The sequence below is a fragment of the Falco biarmicus genome, chromosome Z (assembly GCF_023638135.1).
Source record: "Falco biarmicus isolate bFalBia1 chromosome Z, bFalBia1.pri, whole genome shotgun sequence".
Taxonomy (NCBI): Eukaryota; Metazoa; Chordata; class Aves; order Falconiformes; family Falconidae; genus Falco; species Falco biarmicus.
In genome coordinates, this window is record NC_079311.1 from 42,669,516 (window position 1) to 42,689,944 (window position 20,429).

At 40.2% G+C, this 20,429-nt stretch overlaps 1 protein-coding gene across 1 annotated transcript in view; it reads left to right on the forward strand.

Annotated features, from left to right (window-relative positions):
- The window catches only part of KIF27 (kinesin family member 27), a 28,656-nt gene that overhangs the window by 1,983 nt on the left and 6,244 nt on the right, over positions 1-20,429 (forward strand). The window contains 11 exon segments of the mRNA XM_056325000.1: positions 920-1,878; positions 10,206-10,349; positions 12,700-12,900; positions 13,444-13,604; positions 13,958-14,091; positions 14,642-14,797; positions 15,838-16,043; positions 16,912-17,109; positions 17,460-17,570; positions 18,632-18,808; positions 19,457-19,672. Of these exon segments, the coding sequence (XP_056180975.1) occupies positions 920-1,878; positions 10,206-10,349; positions 12,700-12,900; positions 13,444-13,604; positions 13,958-14,091; positions 14,642-14,797; positions 15,838-16,043; positions 16,912-17,109; positions 17,460-17,570; positions 18,632-18,808; positions 19,457-19,672 (2,663 nt within the window).

Sequence of the window (20,429 nt, forward strand, 5' to 3'; positions counted from 1 at the left end):
ATCACCCCCCCGTCACCCACCCACCCCCTTCCCCCCGTCACCAAGCCACCCCATTTCACCCCCGTTTTCCCCCCTCTTCACCCCCTTTCCCGCCCTCCCCTCTTCACCTCCTCTGTCCCCCTCTCTCCCTCTCCCTTCCTTTCCCTTTCCCTTTCCCTTTTCCATTCTTTTCTGTTCTTTATTCTTTGTGTTCTAATTGTGTTTGCTGTAATATACTGTTGTATTGAGCTGGCGTAGTTTTGTTGTCTGTAGCTGAAATAAGTGACTAACTTAGCACAAATTTTGTGGACAATTCATAAAGATTCCACAATTAAACTATTTCTCTTCTTCATTACAGTTGGGGTCAGCTTCAGTAGGTTGTGCTAGGACATTTTCATTCGTATTAAAACAAAGGACAAAAAATATGCTTGGTAGGAGTACTTGGTAGAAGTAGACCAAACTACCCAAGCTATATGGAGTTGAAATTCTGCTTTTACCGTTGGTTAGGAATCGTTTCTATTATAAACTTTTTTTATTTTTAGTTTCAGTTTGTTTGGTTGGGTTTTTTTGAACTGGCAAAATATCCTTTGAGCTGACTTTGCTCATACTTTTTTCTAGATAGCGCCAGATTGTGAATTGAACATGTCAGTATGTAAACAGATAAAGCTGTGTAGTGTTTAAGATACTGTTTCAAATGCTACAGCACAATGCACCCATATATGAAACACCTGCAGGTTTCAGGTGTGTTGTATGTCATGCTTTTCACATACTGCTATCTTATTTTGCTATTGCAGTATGCTATGACCTCATAATAATGCAGGCTTGTATGTTTCTCTAATATGTGTCTACAGTTTGACTATTTCTAATTGCTGCAAAATTTTGCTGAAGAGTTAATTAATTAATTGAATTATTCTTACTTTCTTTGGTTTGGTGCTTGAAGTGATTGTTGGTGCTAAGGAATTCCGAGTAGAATGTGCAGATGAAGTGATAAGCCTCTTGGAAAGTGGCAATGCAGCTCGTCACACAAGCACAACACAAATGAATGAGCACTCTAGTCGATCTCATGCTATTTTTACCATCAATATTTGTCAGAAACAGTCTGCAGAGTCTCAGAAAAATACTGATGCTACACAGGATTCATCTTGGAAATCAGTCCAGACGATTGCTTCAAAGTTTCATTTTGTGGATTTGGCAGGATCAGAGAGGGTGACAAAGACTGGAAATACTGGCGAACGCTTCAAAGAATCAGTTCAGATCAATAGTGGTCTCTTGGCCTTGGGAAATGTCATCAGTGCCCTTGGAGACCCCAAAAGGAAAAGTGTACATATTCCATACAGGGATGCCAAAATCACCCGTATTCTGAAAGACTCCCTCGGAGGAAATGCCAAGACTGTCATGATAACATGTATAAGTCCATCCTCATCAGACTTCGATGAATCTTTAAATTCCCTCAAATATGCCAACAGAGCCAAAAACATTAGAAATAAGCCAGTTGTTAATTACAACCCCAATCAAGACCGGATTGATGAAATGGAACTTGAAATCAAATTGCTTCGAGAAGCTTTGCATAACCAGCAAGTCGGTAGTCAGTGTTCACATGACTTAAATCAAGAAAGAGCTCGTATCAGTTCACTTGAGGAGCAGCTCACCCGGCTTCAGGTTCAATGTGTCAGTTACAGAAATTGTGTAGATGAAGCTTTCCCATTTCTGGTTGATTTGAACAATGATGTTAGCTTAAAACAAAATCAGCGGGACAGGTTGCAGAGCTGGATTGCTATGGTACAGGAAGTAAGGAAGGAAGCTCTCAGCATGCAGGAAACTGACACAGGGACTGAGACCAGCCAAGAGCCACATCACATCACAGTTCTTCAGCTAAAGAGGGAACTAAAGAAATGCCAGGTATTTAATTATAAGTTGATTATTTAAATAACTACATGAGAGAGCAGTCTGCTAAACTTTGATTCAGTTTCGAAAAATGTAAAACTGTTACACTTACCTGTGCTTAATTTGACAATTTAAATTTAATACACAGTCTTGTATAATTATGTTTGTCTAATCTCTGGGATATAACTTTATTTTACTGGATGATTGAATAGACAGTCATCTTAATCATGGTAGAGGTAAATAATGTTATATTTTGGCTAGTCAGTTTCAAGACGATTCTATGAGGCTGAGCTGTTTTATTTGTTAGGTTTTTTAAAAAACTGTGCTAGTGTCCTAGGTCTTGCTGGGATGGAGTTAATTTTCTTCACAGAAACTCGTAGGGTGCTGTGTTTTAGATTTGTGACAAGTACAATGCTAATAACATGCTGATGTTTTAGGTCTTGCTGAATGTTGTTTACACATCATCAGGCCTTCTCTGTTTCTGCCTCTGCCCTCATATGAGTATACTGGGGGGTGCACAAAAGGTTGGAGGCACACACACACACACACACACAACCAAGGAGATGACTTGAACTAACCAAGGAGTTATTTCATGCCATGTAACACCATGCTCAGCGATTAAATGAGAGAGGAGGAGGTTTAGGATAGTGAGCCATATTTTGTCTGGGAACTGGCTGGGTGTCAGTCAGCCTTTGGACGTGGTGAGTGCTTGCATCATTTATTTTGTTTTATTTTCTTTCCCTCTTCTTCCACTTCACCTTTACTTACTGAACAATTTCTATTTTGACCCACAAATTGTCTTGCTTTTACTCTTCCTTTGCTCTTCCCCCATCCCACTGGGGTTGAGGGAGGGTGTGGAAATGAGTGAGTGGCTGTATGTGCTTAGCAGTCGACTGTGGGTTACCCCACAACAGTCCTTTTTGGCACCCAACATTGTGGCTCAAGGCCTTTGAGATAATAAACATATTTGGTTAGAGTGTGCTAGATTAAACTAGCTGTTGCACCTTTTTAGTTAAGTTGTTATTTGAGTGGCTGTTGCAGATCATGATGCTGGCATAATATTTACTTTGCATGCTGATTTACATGTTTCCTCAAATATTCTAATAACAGATTCTTTCTAGCTGTACAACAGACTCCAAGAATTATTAATGACTGTTTTCAGACTTTGCTGTTTAGTGTGCTGTTTATTCACTTTGTTTTCCTTTGCTTGGGAGAGCTATGATAAAACCACTGGCCTTCAGCCTAATCTGGTATTTGAGTCTTAGATCACTGGTGTCCCAGTACTCCAAGAACCATCTTATGGACAAAACCAGCAGCTACATTTTTCCCCTTTTGTCCTCTAAGAGACATTTTGTGGGGGGAGGAAAGAATGGCACCTATCCCTTCCTCTCCTCCAGGAGAGATTTTTATAGCCTTGATGTAATGGCTTCTCAGTTCCTTCAGTATCCTTGTTTAATCAGACTGTTCATACTGGTGTGTATTGTGTTCCTCATTTTGATATTGTTCATAAGGTTAAACAACTAACTGGGGATGCCACACTGGAACATGCTCTAAAGCAGTTGATCCCTGGGGTGGCAGGGTGTGTGGGAGGAGCTGGGCAGGTGCGTAGGGTTGTTGTTGCCTCTGACAGCTGAGGATTTCACTGCTGAACAGGCTTGTAAACCCATCAAACTAATATACCATTTGAAGGAGGGGAGGTGAAACAGTGACTTCTAAAGCTGTGTTGGGACCTGGCCCATGCCCTCAAAGATGCAAGAGGGTCTCCTGATGTAAGAGCCTGCAAACAGGCACTGAGGAAGGCCCTTGCTCTGAGGCCACACGAGTGTGCACTAAACGAGAGACCGAACCCTTAACTGTAATAGTTACTCCTGTAGTCAAGAAGAAACATGGAAGCAGAGGTCAGCGCAGTAAGAGAAGAAATAGCTCCTCCTGAGAGGGGGAAAGAGGAAGAATCAGAAGAGGCAGCCTATTCTGCAGCAGGACAGTGGAGGAAAGAGAAATTCTAAGAGGCAGAAACTACCTGGTCCCTATCTATGATCAAGCTGCAAGATAGGCAGAAAGGTTTTGTCCCTCAGCAAGATGAGTGAATTGCTCCAGTGCTGGGAAAGTGGGGGCTAACAGTCTGGAGCTAGAAGGTAGGGAAGCACAGCAGCTGGGATCCATTGCTAGGAACCATGGGATTGACAGAGGGATCAGAAGAGAGGTGGCCACCCGCAGCCTCCAGGGGTGGCTCAGTTTATTGAACACAAAGAAAAGGTACCATCCTCTTAAGGAAAATACTATATCCCAGTGAGTCAAGTGGACTACCGCAGAGGAAGTATCCACCGTTAGAGGGAAATAGTGCTGGTGGAGGTGGTCTGCAGTGACATGGACAATGATTGGCTGTTCAAAGATCCAAATGACATACAGTGCACACAGTCTGTGTGGCAGAAGTCTGTACAGAGCACACCAATGTCATGCACCAGCCACCTAGCAATGATAGATTGGGTTGACATCAAGGCATCAACTTTGTACGCAGTGGTCTGACAGTTCCAGCTATTTAAAGAGAATCTTTATGCCCCCTCCCTGCTATGGGCCTGCGTCTCAGCTGTGGAAAGACTTCCACAAGGTCTCGCTACTCAAAGAGGATATGGATAATCTCGCTCCTTCCTTGCCTCTGTGCAGGCCAGCATCTGAGCTACCATAGGCTGGCTTTACTCTGCTCAAAGGAAAGGGGAACCATGGGCACACACCAGGTGCCACCCTGTAGTTCTAGCTGCATGAGTCGAGGAGGATATGAGGAGGTGGGGTGGTGGATGGTGCACCCACCTTGGTCCTGGAAATCTGTGTACATGAATTGTAGAAAAAAGCACTGGTTAGAAAGGGTCCTTCCAGGAAGATTACTGCTCTGGTTGCTCTTGAGCAATTCCCAGATGATGTAGATGGGCTGAGGACCCCTCTTTTCTTTCTGATACAAATCCAATGGATTTATGTCCACGTGGGTTTGAACTGCGTGCCTTCTACCATGCTGGTCTGTAGTAGGATCACACCTGTGAATAGTCCTTGTAGCGTAGCCTTGGCAACAGAGTCATGGCCTCCTTTCATGGTGTAATGACTTCTGGTTTGCAGTTAGAGTCAGGTAATGAATGCTGTGGTTGGGAGTAGGAGGGCCTTCCTCCAGCCAAGTGGAGGAAAAGCAAAATTGTATTTCCTTTGGTTTTGGTGGACACCAGTGTACAGTGTATCCTAATGCCATCAGGATACAAGGGGACTGAACACATACACATCTGGATTTCTGGAGTGACAGGGGTATCCCAGCTGTTAGAAGCTGAGGTGAGCCTAACAGGAAACAAGTGACAGAATCATCCTATTGTCACCAGTCCAGAGGCCCCATATAACCTTGCCATTGACTCTCTCAAAAGAGAGTACCTCAGGGATCTGAAGAGGTACTATTTGGCCTTTTGATGTAGCCGCTGCCATTTCTGAGGCAATTAAACAGCTGTCTATCTTGCCTGGCCTCTTGGATGATCCTTCTGTTGTGGGGCTGCTGTGTGTTGAAGAACAGCAAGTACCAATTTCTACCATGATGGTGCACTGGCATCAATATCGTCCCAACTGAGACTCCCTTGTCTCCCTTATCCAAATCCAGGAGCTGATTTGTTGACTCAAGAGCCAAAGAGTGAACAGCAGGACTCACTTGCCCTTTAATAGTCCCCATATGGCCAGCACAAAAGTCCAATAGCAGGTGGAGGTTTACAGTGGACTATCATGGCCTGAATGAAGTATGCCACCATTAAGTCTTTTCATATGGTGGGAAACCATCAGAGGTGGAAAACCGCTGTGTGGAGTCCCACATAATAAGTTGTAAAAACTGCTGAAGGGAAAGGTGAATTGAGTAGATATGCAGAAGTGAAAACCATCCAGCTGGCCATAGATATTGTGGAACAAGAAATGTGGACAGGATGGCACCCATACCACCACCTGAAACACCGTCCTGGGCCTTGAAAAGCAAGTTTTGGTGACATGACACGCCAGGAAGCACTGCATCAGACAACAGAAGTCAGTTCTGAAAAAAATATCATAAGCACCTGACCAAGAAATGTGGCAATGATTTGGTATATCATATTCCCTATCACATACCAGCCTCTGGAAAGACTGAATGATACAATGGACTGTTAAAAGACTATACTGAAGGCAGTGGGCACTGGGACATGTCAGCGGTGGGGTGCAAGTTTAACAGAAGCCACTTGGCTAATTAGTATCAGGAGGATTAGCTAACTGACCTGGACCTGCTCAAGCAAAACCCCTGTGTATTGTAGAGGGAGATAAGGTCCCCTGTAGCATGTTTAGAGAACTGGCTGGGAAAGACAGCATGGGTTGTTCCTCCCTTGGGAAACAGCAGACCTGTTTGTGGGACTGCTTTTTCTCACAGACCCTTGCTAAAAGCCAGGCAAGTGCAGCAGTGACCCAGCCTGAGCTTGTTTCAATGTCCAGTAACTCAACACGACATGCCTCTCCTGTCCTGGGTGACCACCATAACAGACAGAACCCAAGTCATGGACTAAATGGACTCAGTGAACATCTTGGGAACATTTTATGAATATTTTACAGAAATGGCCCATAGACTTAGGGAATGATATCTGTGTATAAGTCAAAGGACAAGAAGGGAGGGAGGGTTAATGAGGTTGTATTGGGTCCTGCCCTTGGGTCACAGCAGCCCCACACGGCGCTACAGGCTGGGGCAGAGCGGCTGGAAAGGGCCTGGTGGGAAAGGGCCTGGGGGTGCTGGTCCACAGCCGGCTGAGCGTGAGCCAGCAGTGTGCCCAGGTGGCCAAGGCGGCCAGCAGCACCCTGGCTGGTACCAGACACAGTGTGGCCAGCAGGGCCAGGGCAGCGATGGTCCCCCTGTCCTGGGCACTGGTGAGGCCGCACCTCGAACGCTGTGTTCAGGTTTGGGCCCCTCGCTGCAAGAGGGACGCTGAGGTGCTGCAGCGTGGCCAGAGCGGGCAGCGAGGCTGGTGCAGGGTCTGGAGCACAAGTCTGACGGGGAGCAGCTGAGGGAACTGGGGAGGTTTAGCCTGGAGAGGAGGAGACTCAGCGGGGAACTTGTTCTCCTCTACAGCTGCCTGGAAGGAGGCTGTGGGCAGGTGGGGACAGGTCTCTTCTCCCAGATAACAAGCAACCAAACAAGAGGAAACAGCCTCAAGTTGTGCCAGGGGAGGTTCAGATTGGATATTAGGAAAATTTATTCACCAAAAGGGTGGTGAAGCATTGGAACAGGCTGCCCAGGGAGGTGCTGGAATCACCATCCCTGGAGGTCTTTAAAAAATGCATAGATGCGGTGCTTAGGGACAGGGTTTAGTGGTGGGCTTGGCAGTCCTGGGTTAACGGTTGGACTTGATCTCAGAGGTCCTTTCCAACCTAAATGATTCTGTGATTCTGTGGATACTGTGGGACTTGAGCATTATATAAATGCTGTGGAATATAGTGTGGAAATTGTACTGGGTCTGGCTGGGATGGAGTTAATTTTCTTCACAGAAGCTTGTAGAGTGCTGTGTGTTAGATTTGTTACCAACACAATGATGATAACATGCAAATGTTTTAAGTCTTGCTGAACAGTGTTTGCACAGCATCAAGGCTATCTCTTTCTCACTCTGTCACCCCAGTGAACACACTGGGTGGTGCACCCGAGGGTGGGGAGGGCACAACCAGGCAGATGACCCAAACCAACCAAAGCTATATTCCACGCCATGTGATAAACTCGGCAATAAACTGAGTGAGAAGGGCTTAGGTACCTTAGCTGTTTCTTGCTCAGGAGCTGGCTGGGCATCAGTCTGCCCGTGGGAGGCAGTGAGTGATTGATTTTGCATTAATTGCCTTTGCATTACTTGTTTTCTTTCTTTCTTCTTCCACTTCACCTTCACTTTCTGAATTATTTCTATCCTGACCCACAAGTTTTCTTGCTTTTACTCTTTCTTTACTCTTCCCCTGTCCCACTGGCTTGGGGGGGGGGGGGGGGGGGTAGGGGGTGGGGAGAGGGCAGTGAGTAAGCAGCTGTGTGTGCTTAGCTGCCTACTGGGGTTAACCCACAACAACTACTTTCAGTTGTCCTGTAAACTTGTAAATTGCTTTTAATCTTGCAAAAAAATCAGTCTGTCAGGATTATAGATATAACTAAAATGCAAGTATTTTCACAGGTATCAGTGTAATTCCAGATAACCCATGGGCTAAGTTTTGCAACTTTCATCTTGTATTATCTAATGCTACGTAGGTAGTATGCTAGTCAATGTATAATACTATGAAGTTCCAAGTATCTCATCTATTATCATTAAGTAATTTCCTAACTTGTGTTACTTCAGCAATGTTTTACCCAGAACTCTTGCATTTCCTTTTCAATATCATGCCTTTAGGTAACATTGATTTTCTTCTGTAGCTTATTTTAAACCTCTGTTCCCCAGGTTCAAAACAGTATAAGAGCTGAGTTTAAAATTAAATTTCCCCAGGTAAGTATGCCATCCACAGCTAGGTGGAAACTGTTAGTGGGAGGCTAAAAAAGACGGTACAAACTTTAAAACAGAGCTTGTGTATGGACAGATTTAATAGCTACTAGGGGACCTGTTCTTGTTTGTACATACATATTTCTTTGATAACAGCTATGATTGCCTAGATAATGCTGTCTTACACAAAACAAAAATACTGGTGTAGTGGGTGAGCCATAGCTAACAGCCAGACTCCGAACAGGCCACTCATTCATGCCTCCATCAGCAGGACTTGGGGAGAGGAAACAGGAAGAATAGGAATCAGAAAGCTTGTGGGTTGAGATAAAGACAGGGATATTGATTACCAATATAAAAAGTCTTGATAGGGGAAGAATTATTTAATTTATTGCCAATTTAAAAAAATACTAATTACTTATTTATATAGTGGGGAACAAAAAGACAAACACTAAAACACCACCTTTCCTCCCCAGCTATTTCTGGGCTTATCTTCACTTATTCACTCCATACTCCTCCCCCTCACTGATACAGGGACACAGTGGGTGGTTCATGGTCAGTACATAGCAGTTTCTCTCTGCTGCTCTTTCCTCCTTGCACCTTTATCCTGATTCAGCCTGGGCCCTGCGTGGGCAGCAGTTCTTTCAGGAATGTCCATCTCCAGCATGGGTCTTCCCTAGGCTGCAGTGTGGGTATCTGCTGTTCCACCACCAAGCACCTCCTCTTTCTCCTTTTTCTGGTGTTCCCTCTGTTTTCTCACTCTTTTGGTTCCCTTCTCTTCTGCCTGTCTGACATTTTGTGCCCCTTCTTAAATACATTATCACAGAGCCACCACCATCTTGTCTGAGGGGCTCAGCTGTTCTCCCTGCAGTGGGTCCATTGGAGTTGCCTGGAACCGGCTGTGTCCGGCCTGGGAAAACCCTGGTCTCTGCTCACAACAGTCACCCCCACCAAAACCTTGACACCTACACCCCATACAACTGAGCAAATATAGCCTGATTTTAGTTGTGTATGTTTAATATAATATGGACAATGTGCCACTTAGTTTCTGTCACTTCATCCTGCCCCTCTCTGTCACCATGCTAACACTGTGCAAGCTTCTTTTTTTCTGTAGTTGGCTCAGCTCTGCATAATGATACAGCAGCAGTGGAGGACAGGATACACTTGTCAACTACATTTAGTACAAACACTTGCGCTGGTACACAGACTTTGGGAAAAGTTCTGTTCTCTAAAGAGCCAGCAGGTTCTTGAGTGCATTCTTAAAATCTGTTAAGAGTTGTCTGGTCTTGGAAGAAAGATGTAGGTAAGCTAGTTGTAAGAAGTATCCAGTTTTAGAACAAAAAGGCATGATGCTTCCATACTTCATATCTGGCTTCTACAGGCTTTCTGGAAGAGAAACAACATTTGGAAGTCTCCTTCAATCAGTATTGGATCATTTATCCACTAGAACATCTGAAGAAGCATTCTTATGGTTTCTTTAATCTTTAGGTGGTTATTCAAGTTGCAGAATGAGGACAGCTGTCCTTATTCTTTCATTTGAGAAGTATGTTAATCTTATGGTTGATGCTGAGATCTTGTGGCTACATCTCACAGCACTCTAAAGAGAATAGTTGGATTTAGTCAATGAAGTAGCTTTGGTTATGGGTACATTATTCCTTTTGGAAGAAAGAAACTTGTCAGAAAAATATCAATGATGAAATGGAAGTGAAGAAATAACTGGTAACAACCACAGATAACCTCTTACACAATTTGCCATACATACCCCAAAACTTCACTGTTTGGTTTGGTTTTGGTTTGTTTTTTTGTTTCCCAACTGTAAGAATACTAATGTCCCCTTTTTCCCAGCTGAACTTTTCTTTTATTATTTAGCAGGCTCTAGTTATGGATGAAGAGGTATTTAGCCAGAAGGATCATGAACTGCAGATACTGCAGAATCGGATAAAGATATTACTACAGGAAAATGAAAAACAACTGGAATCTTTAAAGGGGGCTGAGGAAACACATAGATTACAGGTATTTCTGCTCTGGTACACATTGCATATATCTATATTGTACCATCCTTCCCCTGTATGAATGCATTTATTATTTCAGGACAGGTTCCTCAGGACTTTTTAGACATAACTACCTGTCAATCTTATGGGCATTTTGTCTGCATTAGAGCTGTATCCCTTAACGAGATCATCTGGTGGATGAAGCACAATAGCGTGATTCCTGAAGGCTCTATATCAGCCTAGCTGTGCCACAGCCTTCCTGTATAACATGAGGTGAACCATTCACCCTCTACATGCTTCCTGAAGGATAACACATGCCCCTTTCTCCAGATGTGTATTATTGCTAAGTAGTTTCAGGAAATTAATGAATTAGAACTTGAAAGGTCTTTAAAGATTCTTTAGAATTTTAAAAAGACTATAAAGATCCTATAAAACGCTTTAATTGAGAAGTTGTATAGAAATTTATTTTGTTATAGCTTTATTAAGAATTAGATTAGTGTTCCCTTTTGACTTTATAAGACAGGATTTCATACTAATTTTCTGAGCATTTACTATTAGAGAAAACTGAGTGATGTAGTGGAAACACTGCTTGCCTCCTTCCTTCTCTAGATTTTGTGCTTGCTAATGAAATTATGATGGGTAGCAAGTCCATAACATTTCAAGATCCAGGAGACCATAAATGGAATAGTTAATATTGTTCTGGTGTTGCCTGTCACATGGATGATAGATAAATTATTATCTGACCTTTTAAAAAAGAAAAGCATAAGAATGGCTAGCTAGTACTCTTCTCCTTATTCTACTTTTTCTCCTTTTTCCTCTTCTTTGCTGATGGCTTGGGGAGAGTCAATGAATGAAAGGTAAGTATACTAGTCTTCATCTTTTTCTTCCCTCTGTCACTTTCTTTCTTTTCTGTCACCTCTGGCTAGATTGTGGTGGTTTGTTTTTTTTTTTTAACCTGTACACCATGATGTCAACTTATTACACTGAAATAATGCTTATATAAATTTTGGAGGATCCAGGTAGAAGTAATGAACAGAAGTAGTCACAGTGTAGGGAAAAGATCATGATTATTTCAGTATCAGAGACACGAGAGAAGCTTGAGAGCTTTCAGGGACCATTTTGGTACTTAATCTACTAAATTGCCACTTTTATTTAAGAACATATAAAATAGCTAGAATAATGAAAAGCAAATGCTTCTGTCAAGTATTTTAAGTTGTATTCACAGGAATATGTAATTAAGTGATACATGATAGAATAAGAACTTTAAAAGCAGCAGGTACTAGATAGATATTAAGTGTTTATAGGCACATGTATTTATGTAACAGGTGCACTGTGGGGTTGTATGTACAAGGGTATCAGGGACAAAAGTCCTTGAAAGGGTTAAAAGCTTAAAGGTGGATGATTTAGCCGTAACTGCTTCCAAAACTGCAACAAATATGGGTATTAATATACAAATTCTATTTCCTGTGGCAAAGGAATATTATATATTGTATTCCAACAAAATGTCAATCTGCAAGATATTGTCTATATGTGTTTGGAAGGAATTTGCAGTCTAAGAAAACAAGATACAAAAAATTAATAAAAAGGTATGATTCAAAGTAGGAGAATGCAAAATATCTTTTCTTGAAAATGTTTGGTTGACTATTCTTCAACTTTCCTGTTGTTACTAGGCCAGATTTTAAAGGTACTTTGAAAGGAATTGAAAGGAGTAGAGGGAGTTTAAAATGCATATAATCTTAGCCTTATGGATGAATCAGTGTTGGTAAGATAAGTAGTTTTGAATGATGTACAGACACTGCTGTAGGAGAGGAAGATAAGCAAGTTCTCCAAACTAGCACTACCAACGAAGTTGAGGCTGGGAAGAAGAAAAAGAAATAGCCCGTACAAGGGATCCTGGGATCATGTGTGTGTTTATGTTTATTAATACAAATAATCTTTAAAGTGGAACCGCTGAAAGAGGAGGAACAAGCCTGTACACATGGTTAATTAATGAGACGCAGACCATGTATTTCATTTGAACATTTTTGTTGAATTCCCATTTAATTTCTTTATAAACACACATACAAAGCAAGCATAGGCTGTTAAGTATGTGATCTGCTTGTCACTATATAAGCTAATGCAACTTATCTGGGATAGGTCTTTCTGGACAAAAGTGTGTCTAAAATTTATTGGAGGTGAGGTGGGCTGGGATTTTAGATTGATGGTATGTTATGGAGTTTAAGTTTGTTGTAGGATTTGCCTGTGCACTGCAGAATTTAGGGTCAGTGAGTGATTTACAAGATGACCTTTGTAAAAGGGATTTAGAAATAGAGAATATAATACAGAGCTCATGATTGGTAACAGTTTTGCTTTGTTTTTTTTTTCTTCATGAGAATGAGAAAATGGTGGAACAGCAAATGCTTATTGATCAGCTAAAAGAAAAATTAGAGAAGTTTACAGACGTGAAAACTTTGGACTTCTCAAGCGGAGATGTGCCAGCTGTTACAGCATCTGCAAGGAGGCCATACAGTGTCCCACTCACAAAGAGTCTGCTACACTCCCTTCATCCACCTTCAACGACAGAGACCCGAAAGGTAAAGTCTACCCAAATGTTACTTTTTTTTTTCCTTTGACTTTGTAACGGTTATAGTTCAATAATTAGACTTGAAAATTTATGGTGGCTTTCTCAGGTGCTGTTTAGCTTCCCATTAAAGACTCTGGAAAATTACTTTTTAATTTCTTGCAACATATGTCACAGTTGTCCAAAATATTCAGGCTTAAAATTATTACTTACAAATACTAAAGCTGCAGTCTTTTCTGATGTTTTCCTGGTGTTTTTTAGGGCTCAAATATGAAGCATTATTAAAAATAGTTTATTATTCTTACCAATATATCAAATACCTTGTATTTGAGTTGTTAACAGTGGCTTCTTTCACATTTGGAACAAGTGCTCTAACCTCTTACAAAACTTTTTGTTACAAAGGTATTCAGTTATTATAGAAAACCTCTTTAATTTAGCTTACAAGCTCAGGTGATGACAGACTTCTAAATTGAAATATTTTAAAAATGTTAGTAAAGAACTGCCAAATTATTGCAAGTGTTGTTACCCATCACTTTTTTGGTGTGCTTTTTGACAGGTGTATACCAGCCCCCCTGCCTTCTCCCTGGCCTGGGTAATGGCACAATTCCGTACTCGCAGCCAGATGATACTGAGCAACATAGAAGATCAGGATAAAGTCCTTCACTGCCACCTCTCTGATCAGAGCAATGAAGAGGAAGAAAAGAAAATCTCATTTAAGTAATTTTTTTTGTTATTCTTTATTCATTGTTACAGAGAAATCCTGCCATAATATGAGACCATTTGTGACGTTACATATGGTAAACTTATGGGATCAACTGGGCATATTACAAAATAGGTCTAATAAACATAGGGTTTTGATTTAATAGTGAATTCATAATCCTTGGTTTGGGGCCAGAATCTACCATGAAGGTGGGGATGGGTGGGGGTGGGGAGGTGGAGAGTAGATGGGAAAAAAGGTACAAGTGCTTACATGAATTTGGGATTCTTCCCTGTTAAGATCATTTACTTTGTATGAACCTTAAAGAAAAAAAAATCCCTGTGTGTTTGGAATGTTTTTTATTCCTCTTTAGGCATTCCATAAACCGAACATGGACACGAAAACAGGCTTCTCTGTGCTTTCTTCCTGACCTAAGCGACGTGAAGTGTCAAGTAGACAAGTCTGGTTTAACCAACAGATCTGTGCTACAGACTGACACAACCACAGGTAAAATGGAAGTCGTGACAGCAAATGTTATTACAGTATCAGAATATGCAAGAATGTCTTTAACATATGTAAATATTTTTCCCAGCAAAATATGTGTATTTGATACAAATACTCTTTTGGTTGTAATTGAACACAGGCTTTCAAGATTCTCTTCTTCTTCCCCTTTCTGAAAATAGTATCAGTGACCCTAATGTTTAAATAATACTTATTAGCCAGAAAGTACTTCACACACCAAAAAGCTGTTTAGATATAAATCTGTAGTACTGTTTCAATGAAAGAATGTAGATGCTATTACCTTATCAGAGATGCGCTGAAATGGTTTCAGGAATATTTTTCCTCCCACTTAAGGTCTTGAAATGCTAGTGTATACTATGCTTTCTTTTCTTGTTTAGGCACACGGAAGGGAAAAGGCTTGTTGTGCTATTCTCTCCTTTCGATTCTTTCAGTTCATATTGAAGAACTTCACTTATACTATGTTCCAGAACACTGTCTTTTGGACACAGAGTATATTCCAGATTTTTAATCTCCATATTGCTTTTTTTCTTTCAAGGTGAAGATATTGACAGCCTCCAGAAAAGTCATGTTTTTAACATGCAGAAGTTAAAGAATTCAGAGTTGAGGCTCACTGAAGCTGAGCAAAAAATAAGAAAACTTGCGCTTAATATCAAAATGAAAGAGGAACTTATTAAGGAATTAGTAAGAACAGGTAACTGGCTACTGTGGGAAAAATGAGAATGAAGAAGCTCAGAGAAAAAAGGAAACACAAAATTCCTGAACTCCTGCATGTCTTAGTTTTTATGTAATTATCTTATGCAATATTTTAGAACTTAAAGAATCCTAACTTTTGTTAATTACTTGCTATGACTGCACTGACAGCTGTAAATTTTTACTACAGCCTACTCTGCTATGATATACAGATGTATTTGTTAAATGTGTTTTGTGCTTTGCTGATCATCACTTTTATCCACCAAGAGTGTAATTTTTCATGTATGCTTAGTGCAACTGATCTCTTTGTGGGCATGTGTTTGTCACATAGTGTCTGGGATAGGAAAGAAGATACATCACTGTATCTTCTGTATATATGCAGTAAAAAAGGAGTCAGAAGTGGATGAGGGGAAAGGTCAGTGTTGATGTTAGCCTACATCCGTTACACCTCTGTCCTGGCATTATATATGTCTGCCAGAAACTAGCCTTATGATGACAGTGAAGATCTCTTTGTTCAACCCCTTCAATCACACTCTTCTGTTCTGCATACCTTCTCTTGAGGTTGTCTTTCGACTCCAAGAAGGATTCTGTGCCCTAAAAAATAGTACTTTGGGAAAGATTACCCAAACAGGGCAAGTCAAAGAGTAGAAACACAATCCAAAGTTGTGTAGTGATTGTTAAACTGAAAACTGAGTAATAAGAAAATGGCATATTCTTCTGGATAAAGCAGAATTTACGAAATACAGGAGAGCCATTTTGGCAAAAACTACAGTAGGCAGAAGAATTTCACTTTATTTGGCACTCACATGGCAATTTATTTGGTGACATCAGGTGACTTGTGAAGAATTCAGATTTAAGACTTCTTCCTTTATCTCTGTTTCAGAGTCAGAAAGGAACTGTATGTTCCCTTAGGGTTGGAAAATGTCTTAGAAATTACTAGTTTAGCCAGAATGAAATAAGTAATGATTCAACTACAGAATTAAGTACATTTCAACTGATTGTCCTGCTGTTTTAAAACTATTTGGATATGGTGTCTTCAAGGTATGGATGCCCAGTCCATAAGCAGGCAGTACTCTTTGAAGATAGCTAAACTGGAGCAAGAATCTGAGCAGGCCAAAATGGAACTAGCTGAAACACAAAAGCGGCTTCAGGAGCTGGAGAGTAAGGACCTGAGAGACATTCCTGAGAAAGCCAAGTTACAGAAAGAGTTCCGGAAGAAGATGGATGCAGCTAAATTGAAAGTGCAGGTATTTCTGATCTGACCATTAAGATTTGGAAATCTCTGTCTCACTTTTGAACCTTAACATTCTGCTTGTAAAACTCTCACCAGTTTTAGACTGGTAGCTGGTTGGACTGAAGTAGCTAATGAGAAGCTTAATACTATTATACTCAGAATGCTATTTAACATACATGTGGTTAGATACACACAGTATTTTCTTGGTAGAGAAGAAACCAAGAAGTATGAAAAGAGAAGCTCCTACACCATTGTACGTGGTACCATGAAAGAACCTACACAAGGAGACTATTACAAGTGTATAATTTCCCATGCCATAAATAAAATTGAAGTTTTATGAAATTGCTATATAAATTCCAGCTCTAAGCAAATCACTGTGATAGTTTGCAAGACCAGGCTTGCACGAATACAGTCGTATTTGTTTGGCACTGACCTTTTACTGTTAAGTTCTGCTGTGCCTAATTTTACATTTTGTATAGGGTCAGCTTCAGTGCTCTGTGCCTCTTGGTCCTAGGATGGGTCAGACAAACCCCATACAGAAAGAGGTAGTTGTCTTATTGACTGGAGCTCAGGACTAGCATTCTGGCACCATTATGTCTCTGCACATTTCCCAGAGCTGTGATTTCTGTTAAATTTTCCTACTTTAATTGTATTGCTAGGCACGAACTGTTTCTTTACCTTCTCATGTTGCTTGAGATTAATTCTGCCTGTGCCAGCTTTACCAGATAGCTCAGAAACCACAGAAATAAAAAGTGATTGTTTGGGCAGAAGTTAGTAAGTCTTGCTGATTCAAAGAACTCAGTGAAATAAAGAATAAAGTTCAGTCATATTTTAGTTGTAGTTTTCCAGCTGTTAAGCTGAAATTTGCCATGAACGTTCAGGCCTTACAGAAAAAGCAGGAAGACACCAAGAATCTGGCTTCATTATCCAACCAAAGTGAGAGACAAGCAACAGAACTTGAGCAGAATGTGGCTCAGATGAAGCGTCAGCAGACCCAGCTACAGAAAAGACTGTGTGAGGAGAGCGAAAAGAAGCAGCAACTAGAAATAGAGATTCAGCGGGACCAGCAACAAATTAAAGTAGGATTCTTCCTGTTTCTTTATGACAAAGAATGAGATGCAACAATTTTGCTTCTGCTTCCCCGAACACGATAAACTATACTGCCAGGCTTTCCATAGTTTTAAGTAATGACTTTCTTGACAAACACATTGAAGTAATTGTCTGCAAGCATTTTCACAGAAATCTTCAGTTTGCCTTTCTCATTTCTTTTCAATTTCATTACATGATATCTAGCTCTGAATTGCATTTTTACATGTAAATTTAGACTCAGTATTTCGGATTATATACTTGTGTGGACTCTTGACATTAAGTACATTTTAAAAACAGACTGACTGAGGCAGGAAAAATTAGGCTTTTTGTTTGTTTATAGGAACTTCAACTAAAGATGGAGCAACAACAGAAAATACTTAAACTTAAGGATAAAGAGATTGCTGCATTTAAAAAGAAAAATAACTCAGTTGGAACTTCACAGAAGCTGCAGGTAGCTAATTATTCCAAATCTGTATGGACCCTGAAAAAAAATAATAAATTCTGTCTTTACCCCTAGTCATCTTTGTAAAGTGTTTGGAAGAAAAGTATTCCATCATAGTTTTGGGGGTTATTTTTGCTGTAGCAAAAAATTGGGAGTATAGTCTAGCAGCTCTTATATTCTTCTTGAATGAGGGAAAGGAGAGGCTGTAATGCCTTTTCTTCCGATGATTTGTCAAAGATGCTGGTTCAGAGACCTGAGAATTCAACAGCTTTGGTTGTCTGGTAGGTTTGAGGGTGATCCTGATGAGCTCTGTTATAAACATTGTGTGGTTTGTTTGGTTTTTTTTATTTTCTCCTCTGACATAAATGTCAGAGGTCTATGGTTTTGGTTTTTCCGAAGAGGTTTAGAAAAGTAAGTGTCCTATGCAGCAGTATCACCTGCATTATTTCAGGTGGTGACATTGGAACATAAGAGTTTCATGAGTTACCTGAAGTCTTAAAAGCTGAAAATAAACTTTAAAAGTTAAGTAAAGGCAAGTTTTTAGCCTTACCAGGAATATAACAACTGATAAATGGTGGTGGCTTCAGAATAAACTTACAATGGACTGTGTTAGCAGGATCAGAGCTCTCATTTACTGTCTTTCTTCCAACATCATAATTTCTTGTCACTTGATGTTTTTTCACAAAGAGCTGGTCTTGAGCAACTATAATGTAATGAAGATGGGCTAACTGCATTCTTGTGGTACCTTCCAAACCTAGTTGCTGTGACTATATTGAAGACATCTATTTATATAACTGTTCTTAGAAAAAGAATACATTTCATTAAAGGCATCTGATATAAATTTGTTTGTACAAGATGTAGCAATGTAACATTGCCAGGCCTTTTTTTAACTCTGTCCAATTTCTGTATTATTCTGAGTCAAAATTCTGTTGCAGAATTAATGTTAACATTAGAAATATTGGTTTATTCCACAATTTCATTGGTTATTCTAAAAAAGGAAAAATATAATCATAAAATTCTTATCCAGAAAGTCCTGATTAATGCTTTCTGTATCTCTGTTGAAACTTCAGAAATTAGAAGAGCAAAAGAAGTGGCTGGATGAAGAAATGGAAAGAATTCTCCAACAGTACCAACAGTTAGCAGAACTAGAAGAAGATTTAAAGAAAAGAGAAGCCATTGTAGCCAAAAAAGAAGCATTGCTGCAAGAGAAAAGCCACCTGGAAATCAAGAAACTGCGATCTAGCCAGGTGAGTTAAGAAAAAACATGAAACTCGCCACAGCTACAGTGTTGACTGAAAGACTGGTGGGGGGAAGGCAGACAGATAGCAGAAGCTGAAGCCATGTGACTTGTGTCTCTACCACTGCCATGAAGTTATTGTGTGGCTTGAGCAAATAAACATTTAAAATGTGAATAACACAGAATAATATTTTTTATTCACTTTTTCTCCCCCAAATTCCAACAACAAAAGAAAACAAAAAAATCTGAACTATGGAGTTCTGTTATCACAGAGATTTAAAGAATGTGATATCTAAAAATTACTCGGTCCTTTTGCAAACCAGAGAACATGCAGGGAAACATTTTGCATTATTTATTTTTCAGTAGCAAAAGTGAATAAAAATTGAAGTATCATTGTCACCTACAATGACTAGCCCCTTTAATTTTTAGTATGTAGAAAACTGCACTTTGACTGTTTTTGTCTTCTTTCACCTTTTGAGTAAATAGTATATTTTATGGTAGCTGTCTACTCAAAATAAATGGGGTCCCATCGCAAGAAGCAGGCAAGTCTTTCACTGCAGAATGTGATGGTTTCACCTACATTTTTCTTACTGGAAGGAGTATTTCAGTTTTATAGTATCTCAAGTTTTATATCTATGATTGCTGTGGTTTTTTTCAGGCTTTAAACAAACATAGTATGAAATTGTCTAGTCGCTTAAGTATGCTGGATCAGGAACTGTGTGATAAAAGTATGCAGCTTCAGGGCAGTACCACTGAAGATAAGACAGACATTCTGGAAAAAATTCGGGTTCTCCAGACAGAAAGGGATCAGCTGCTCAGAAGAAGAAATAGTGTGGATGAGAAACTGAAAGATGGTAAATTGTTGTCAACTGAAGTAAGTAAGCACCTCTGAAACAAATACAGGTTTTAGGTAGTGTTGTATAATAAAGCATTCCAATCAGAACCTAAAATGTCTCCAATTATTAGACTAAGCTAACACAAAAGAACTGAGGTTGGGTACTTTTGTAAATAGCAATGTTAAAATACTGCTGTAATGGCACTACTTACATACCAGTGAACAAAGTTTCTGTACAGAGGGACTTAATTCAGCTAATGCCTTGACAAACTCCACTGAGCTAAGGTTCATATAACCAGAAATAAGGGAACTAGAAGTTCTTCAGTTTATCACAGGCAGATATTTTAATGTCAGGACATAGAACAAGGCAATGTACTTGCACAGTGATTTTTTTCATAGAATTTTGTGAAAAAGCAAACCTCATCTGAAGTCCTCTGTATTTTTACAGCAAAAATAAGTCACGTTACCCAGATGGTCCACACTTAAGTTGATCAGTATAATTATGTTGAAGATATGATACACTCGTATAAAATGCACAGATTATTTTTAGGTCTTCAGCAGCAGTATGGGCATATGGCTGAGGTGATAATGTGCCAGAAAGAACCCTACTTATCTCACTCCTCAAAATCTTTTGCAATGCTTTAGGCCATGCATTTCTGCCACTTCTTTACACAAGTTATGTTCACCAAACTCCTTACCAACCTGATTCATTCATTAATCCAACAGAAAACAAGCACAATCAAGGAAATAATACTAGAAGGCAAACTGTGGGGAGGATGAGGGAAGAATAAAAAGG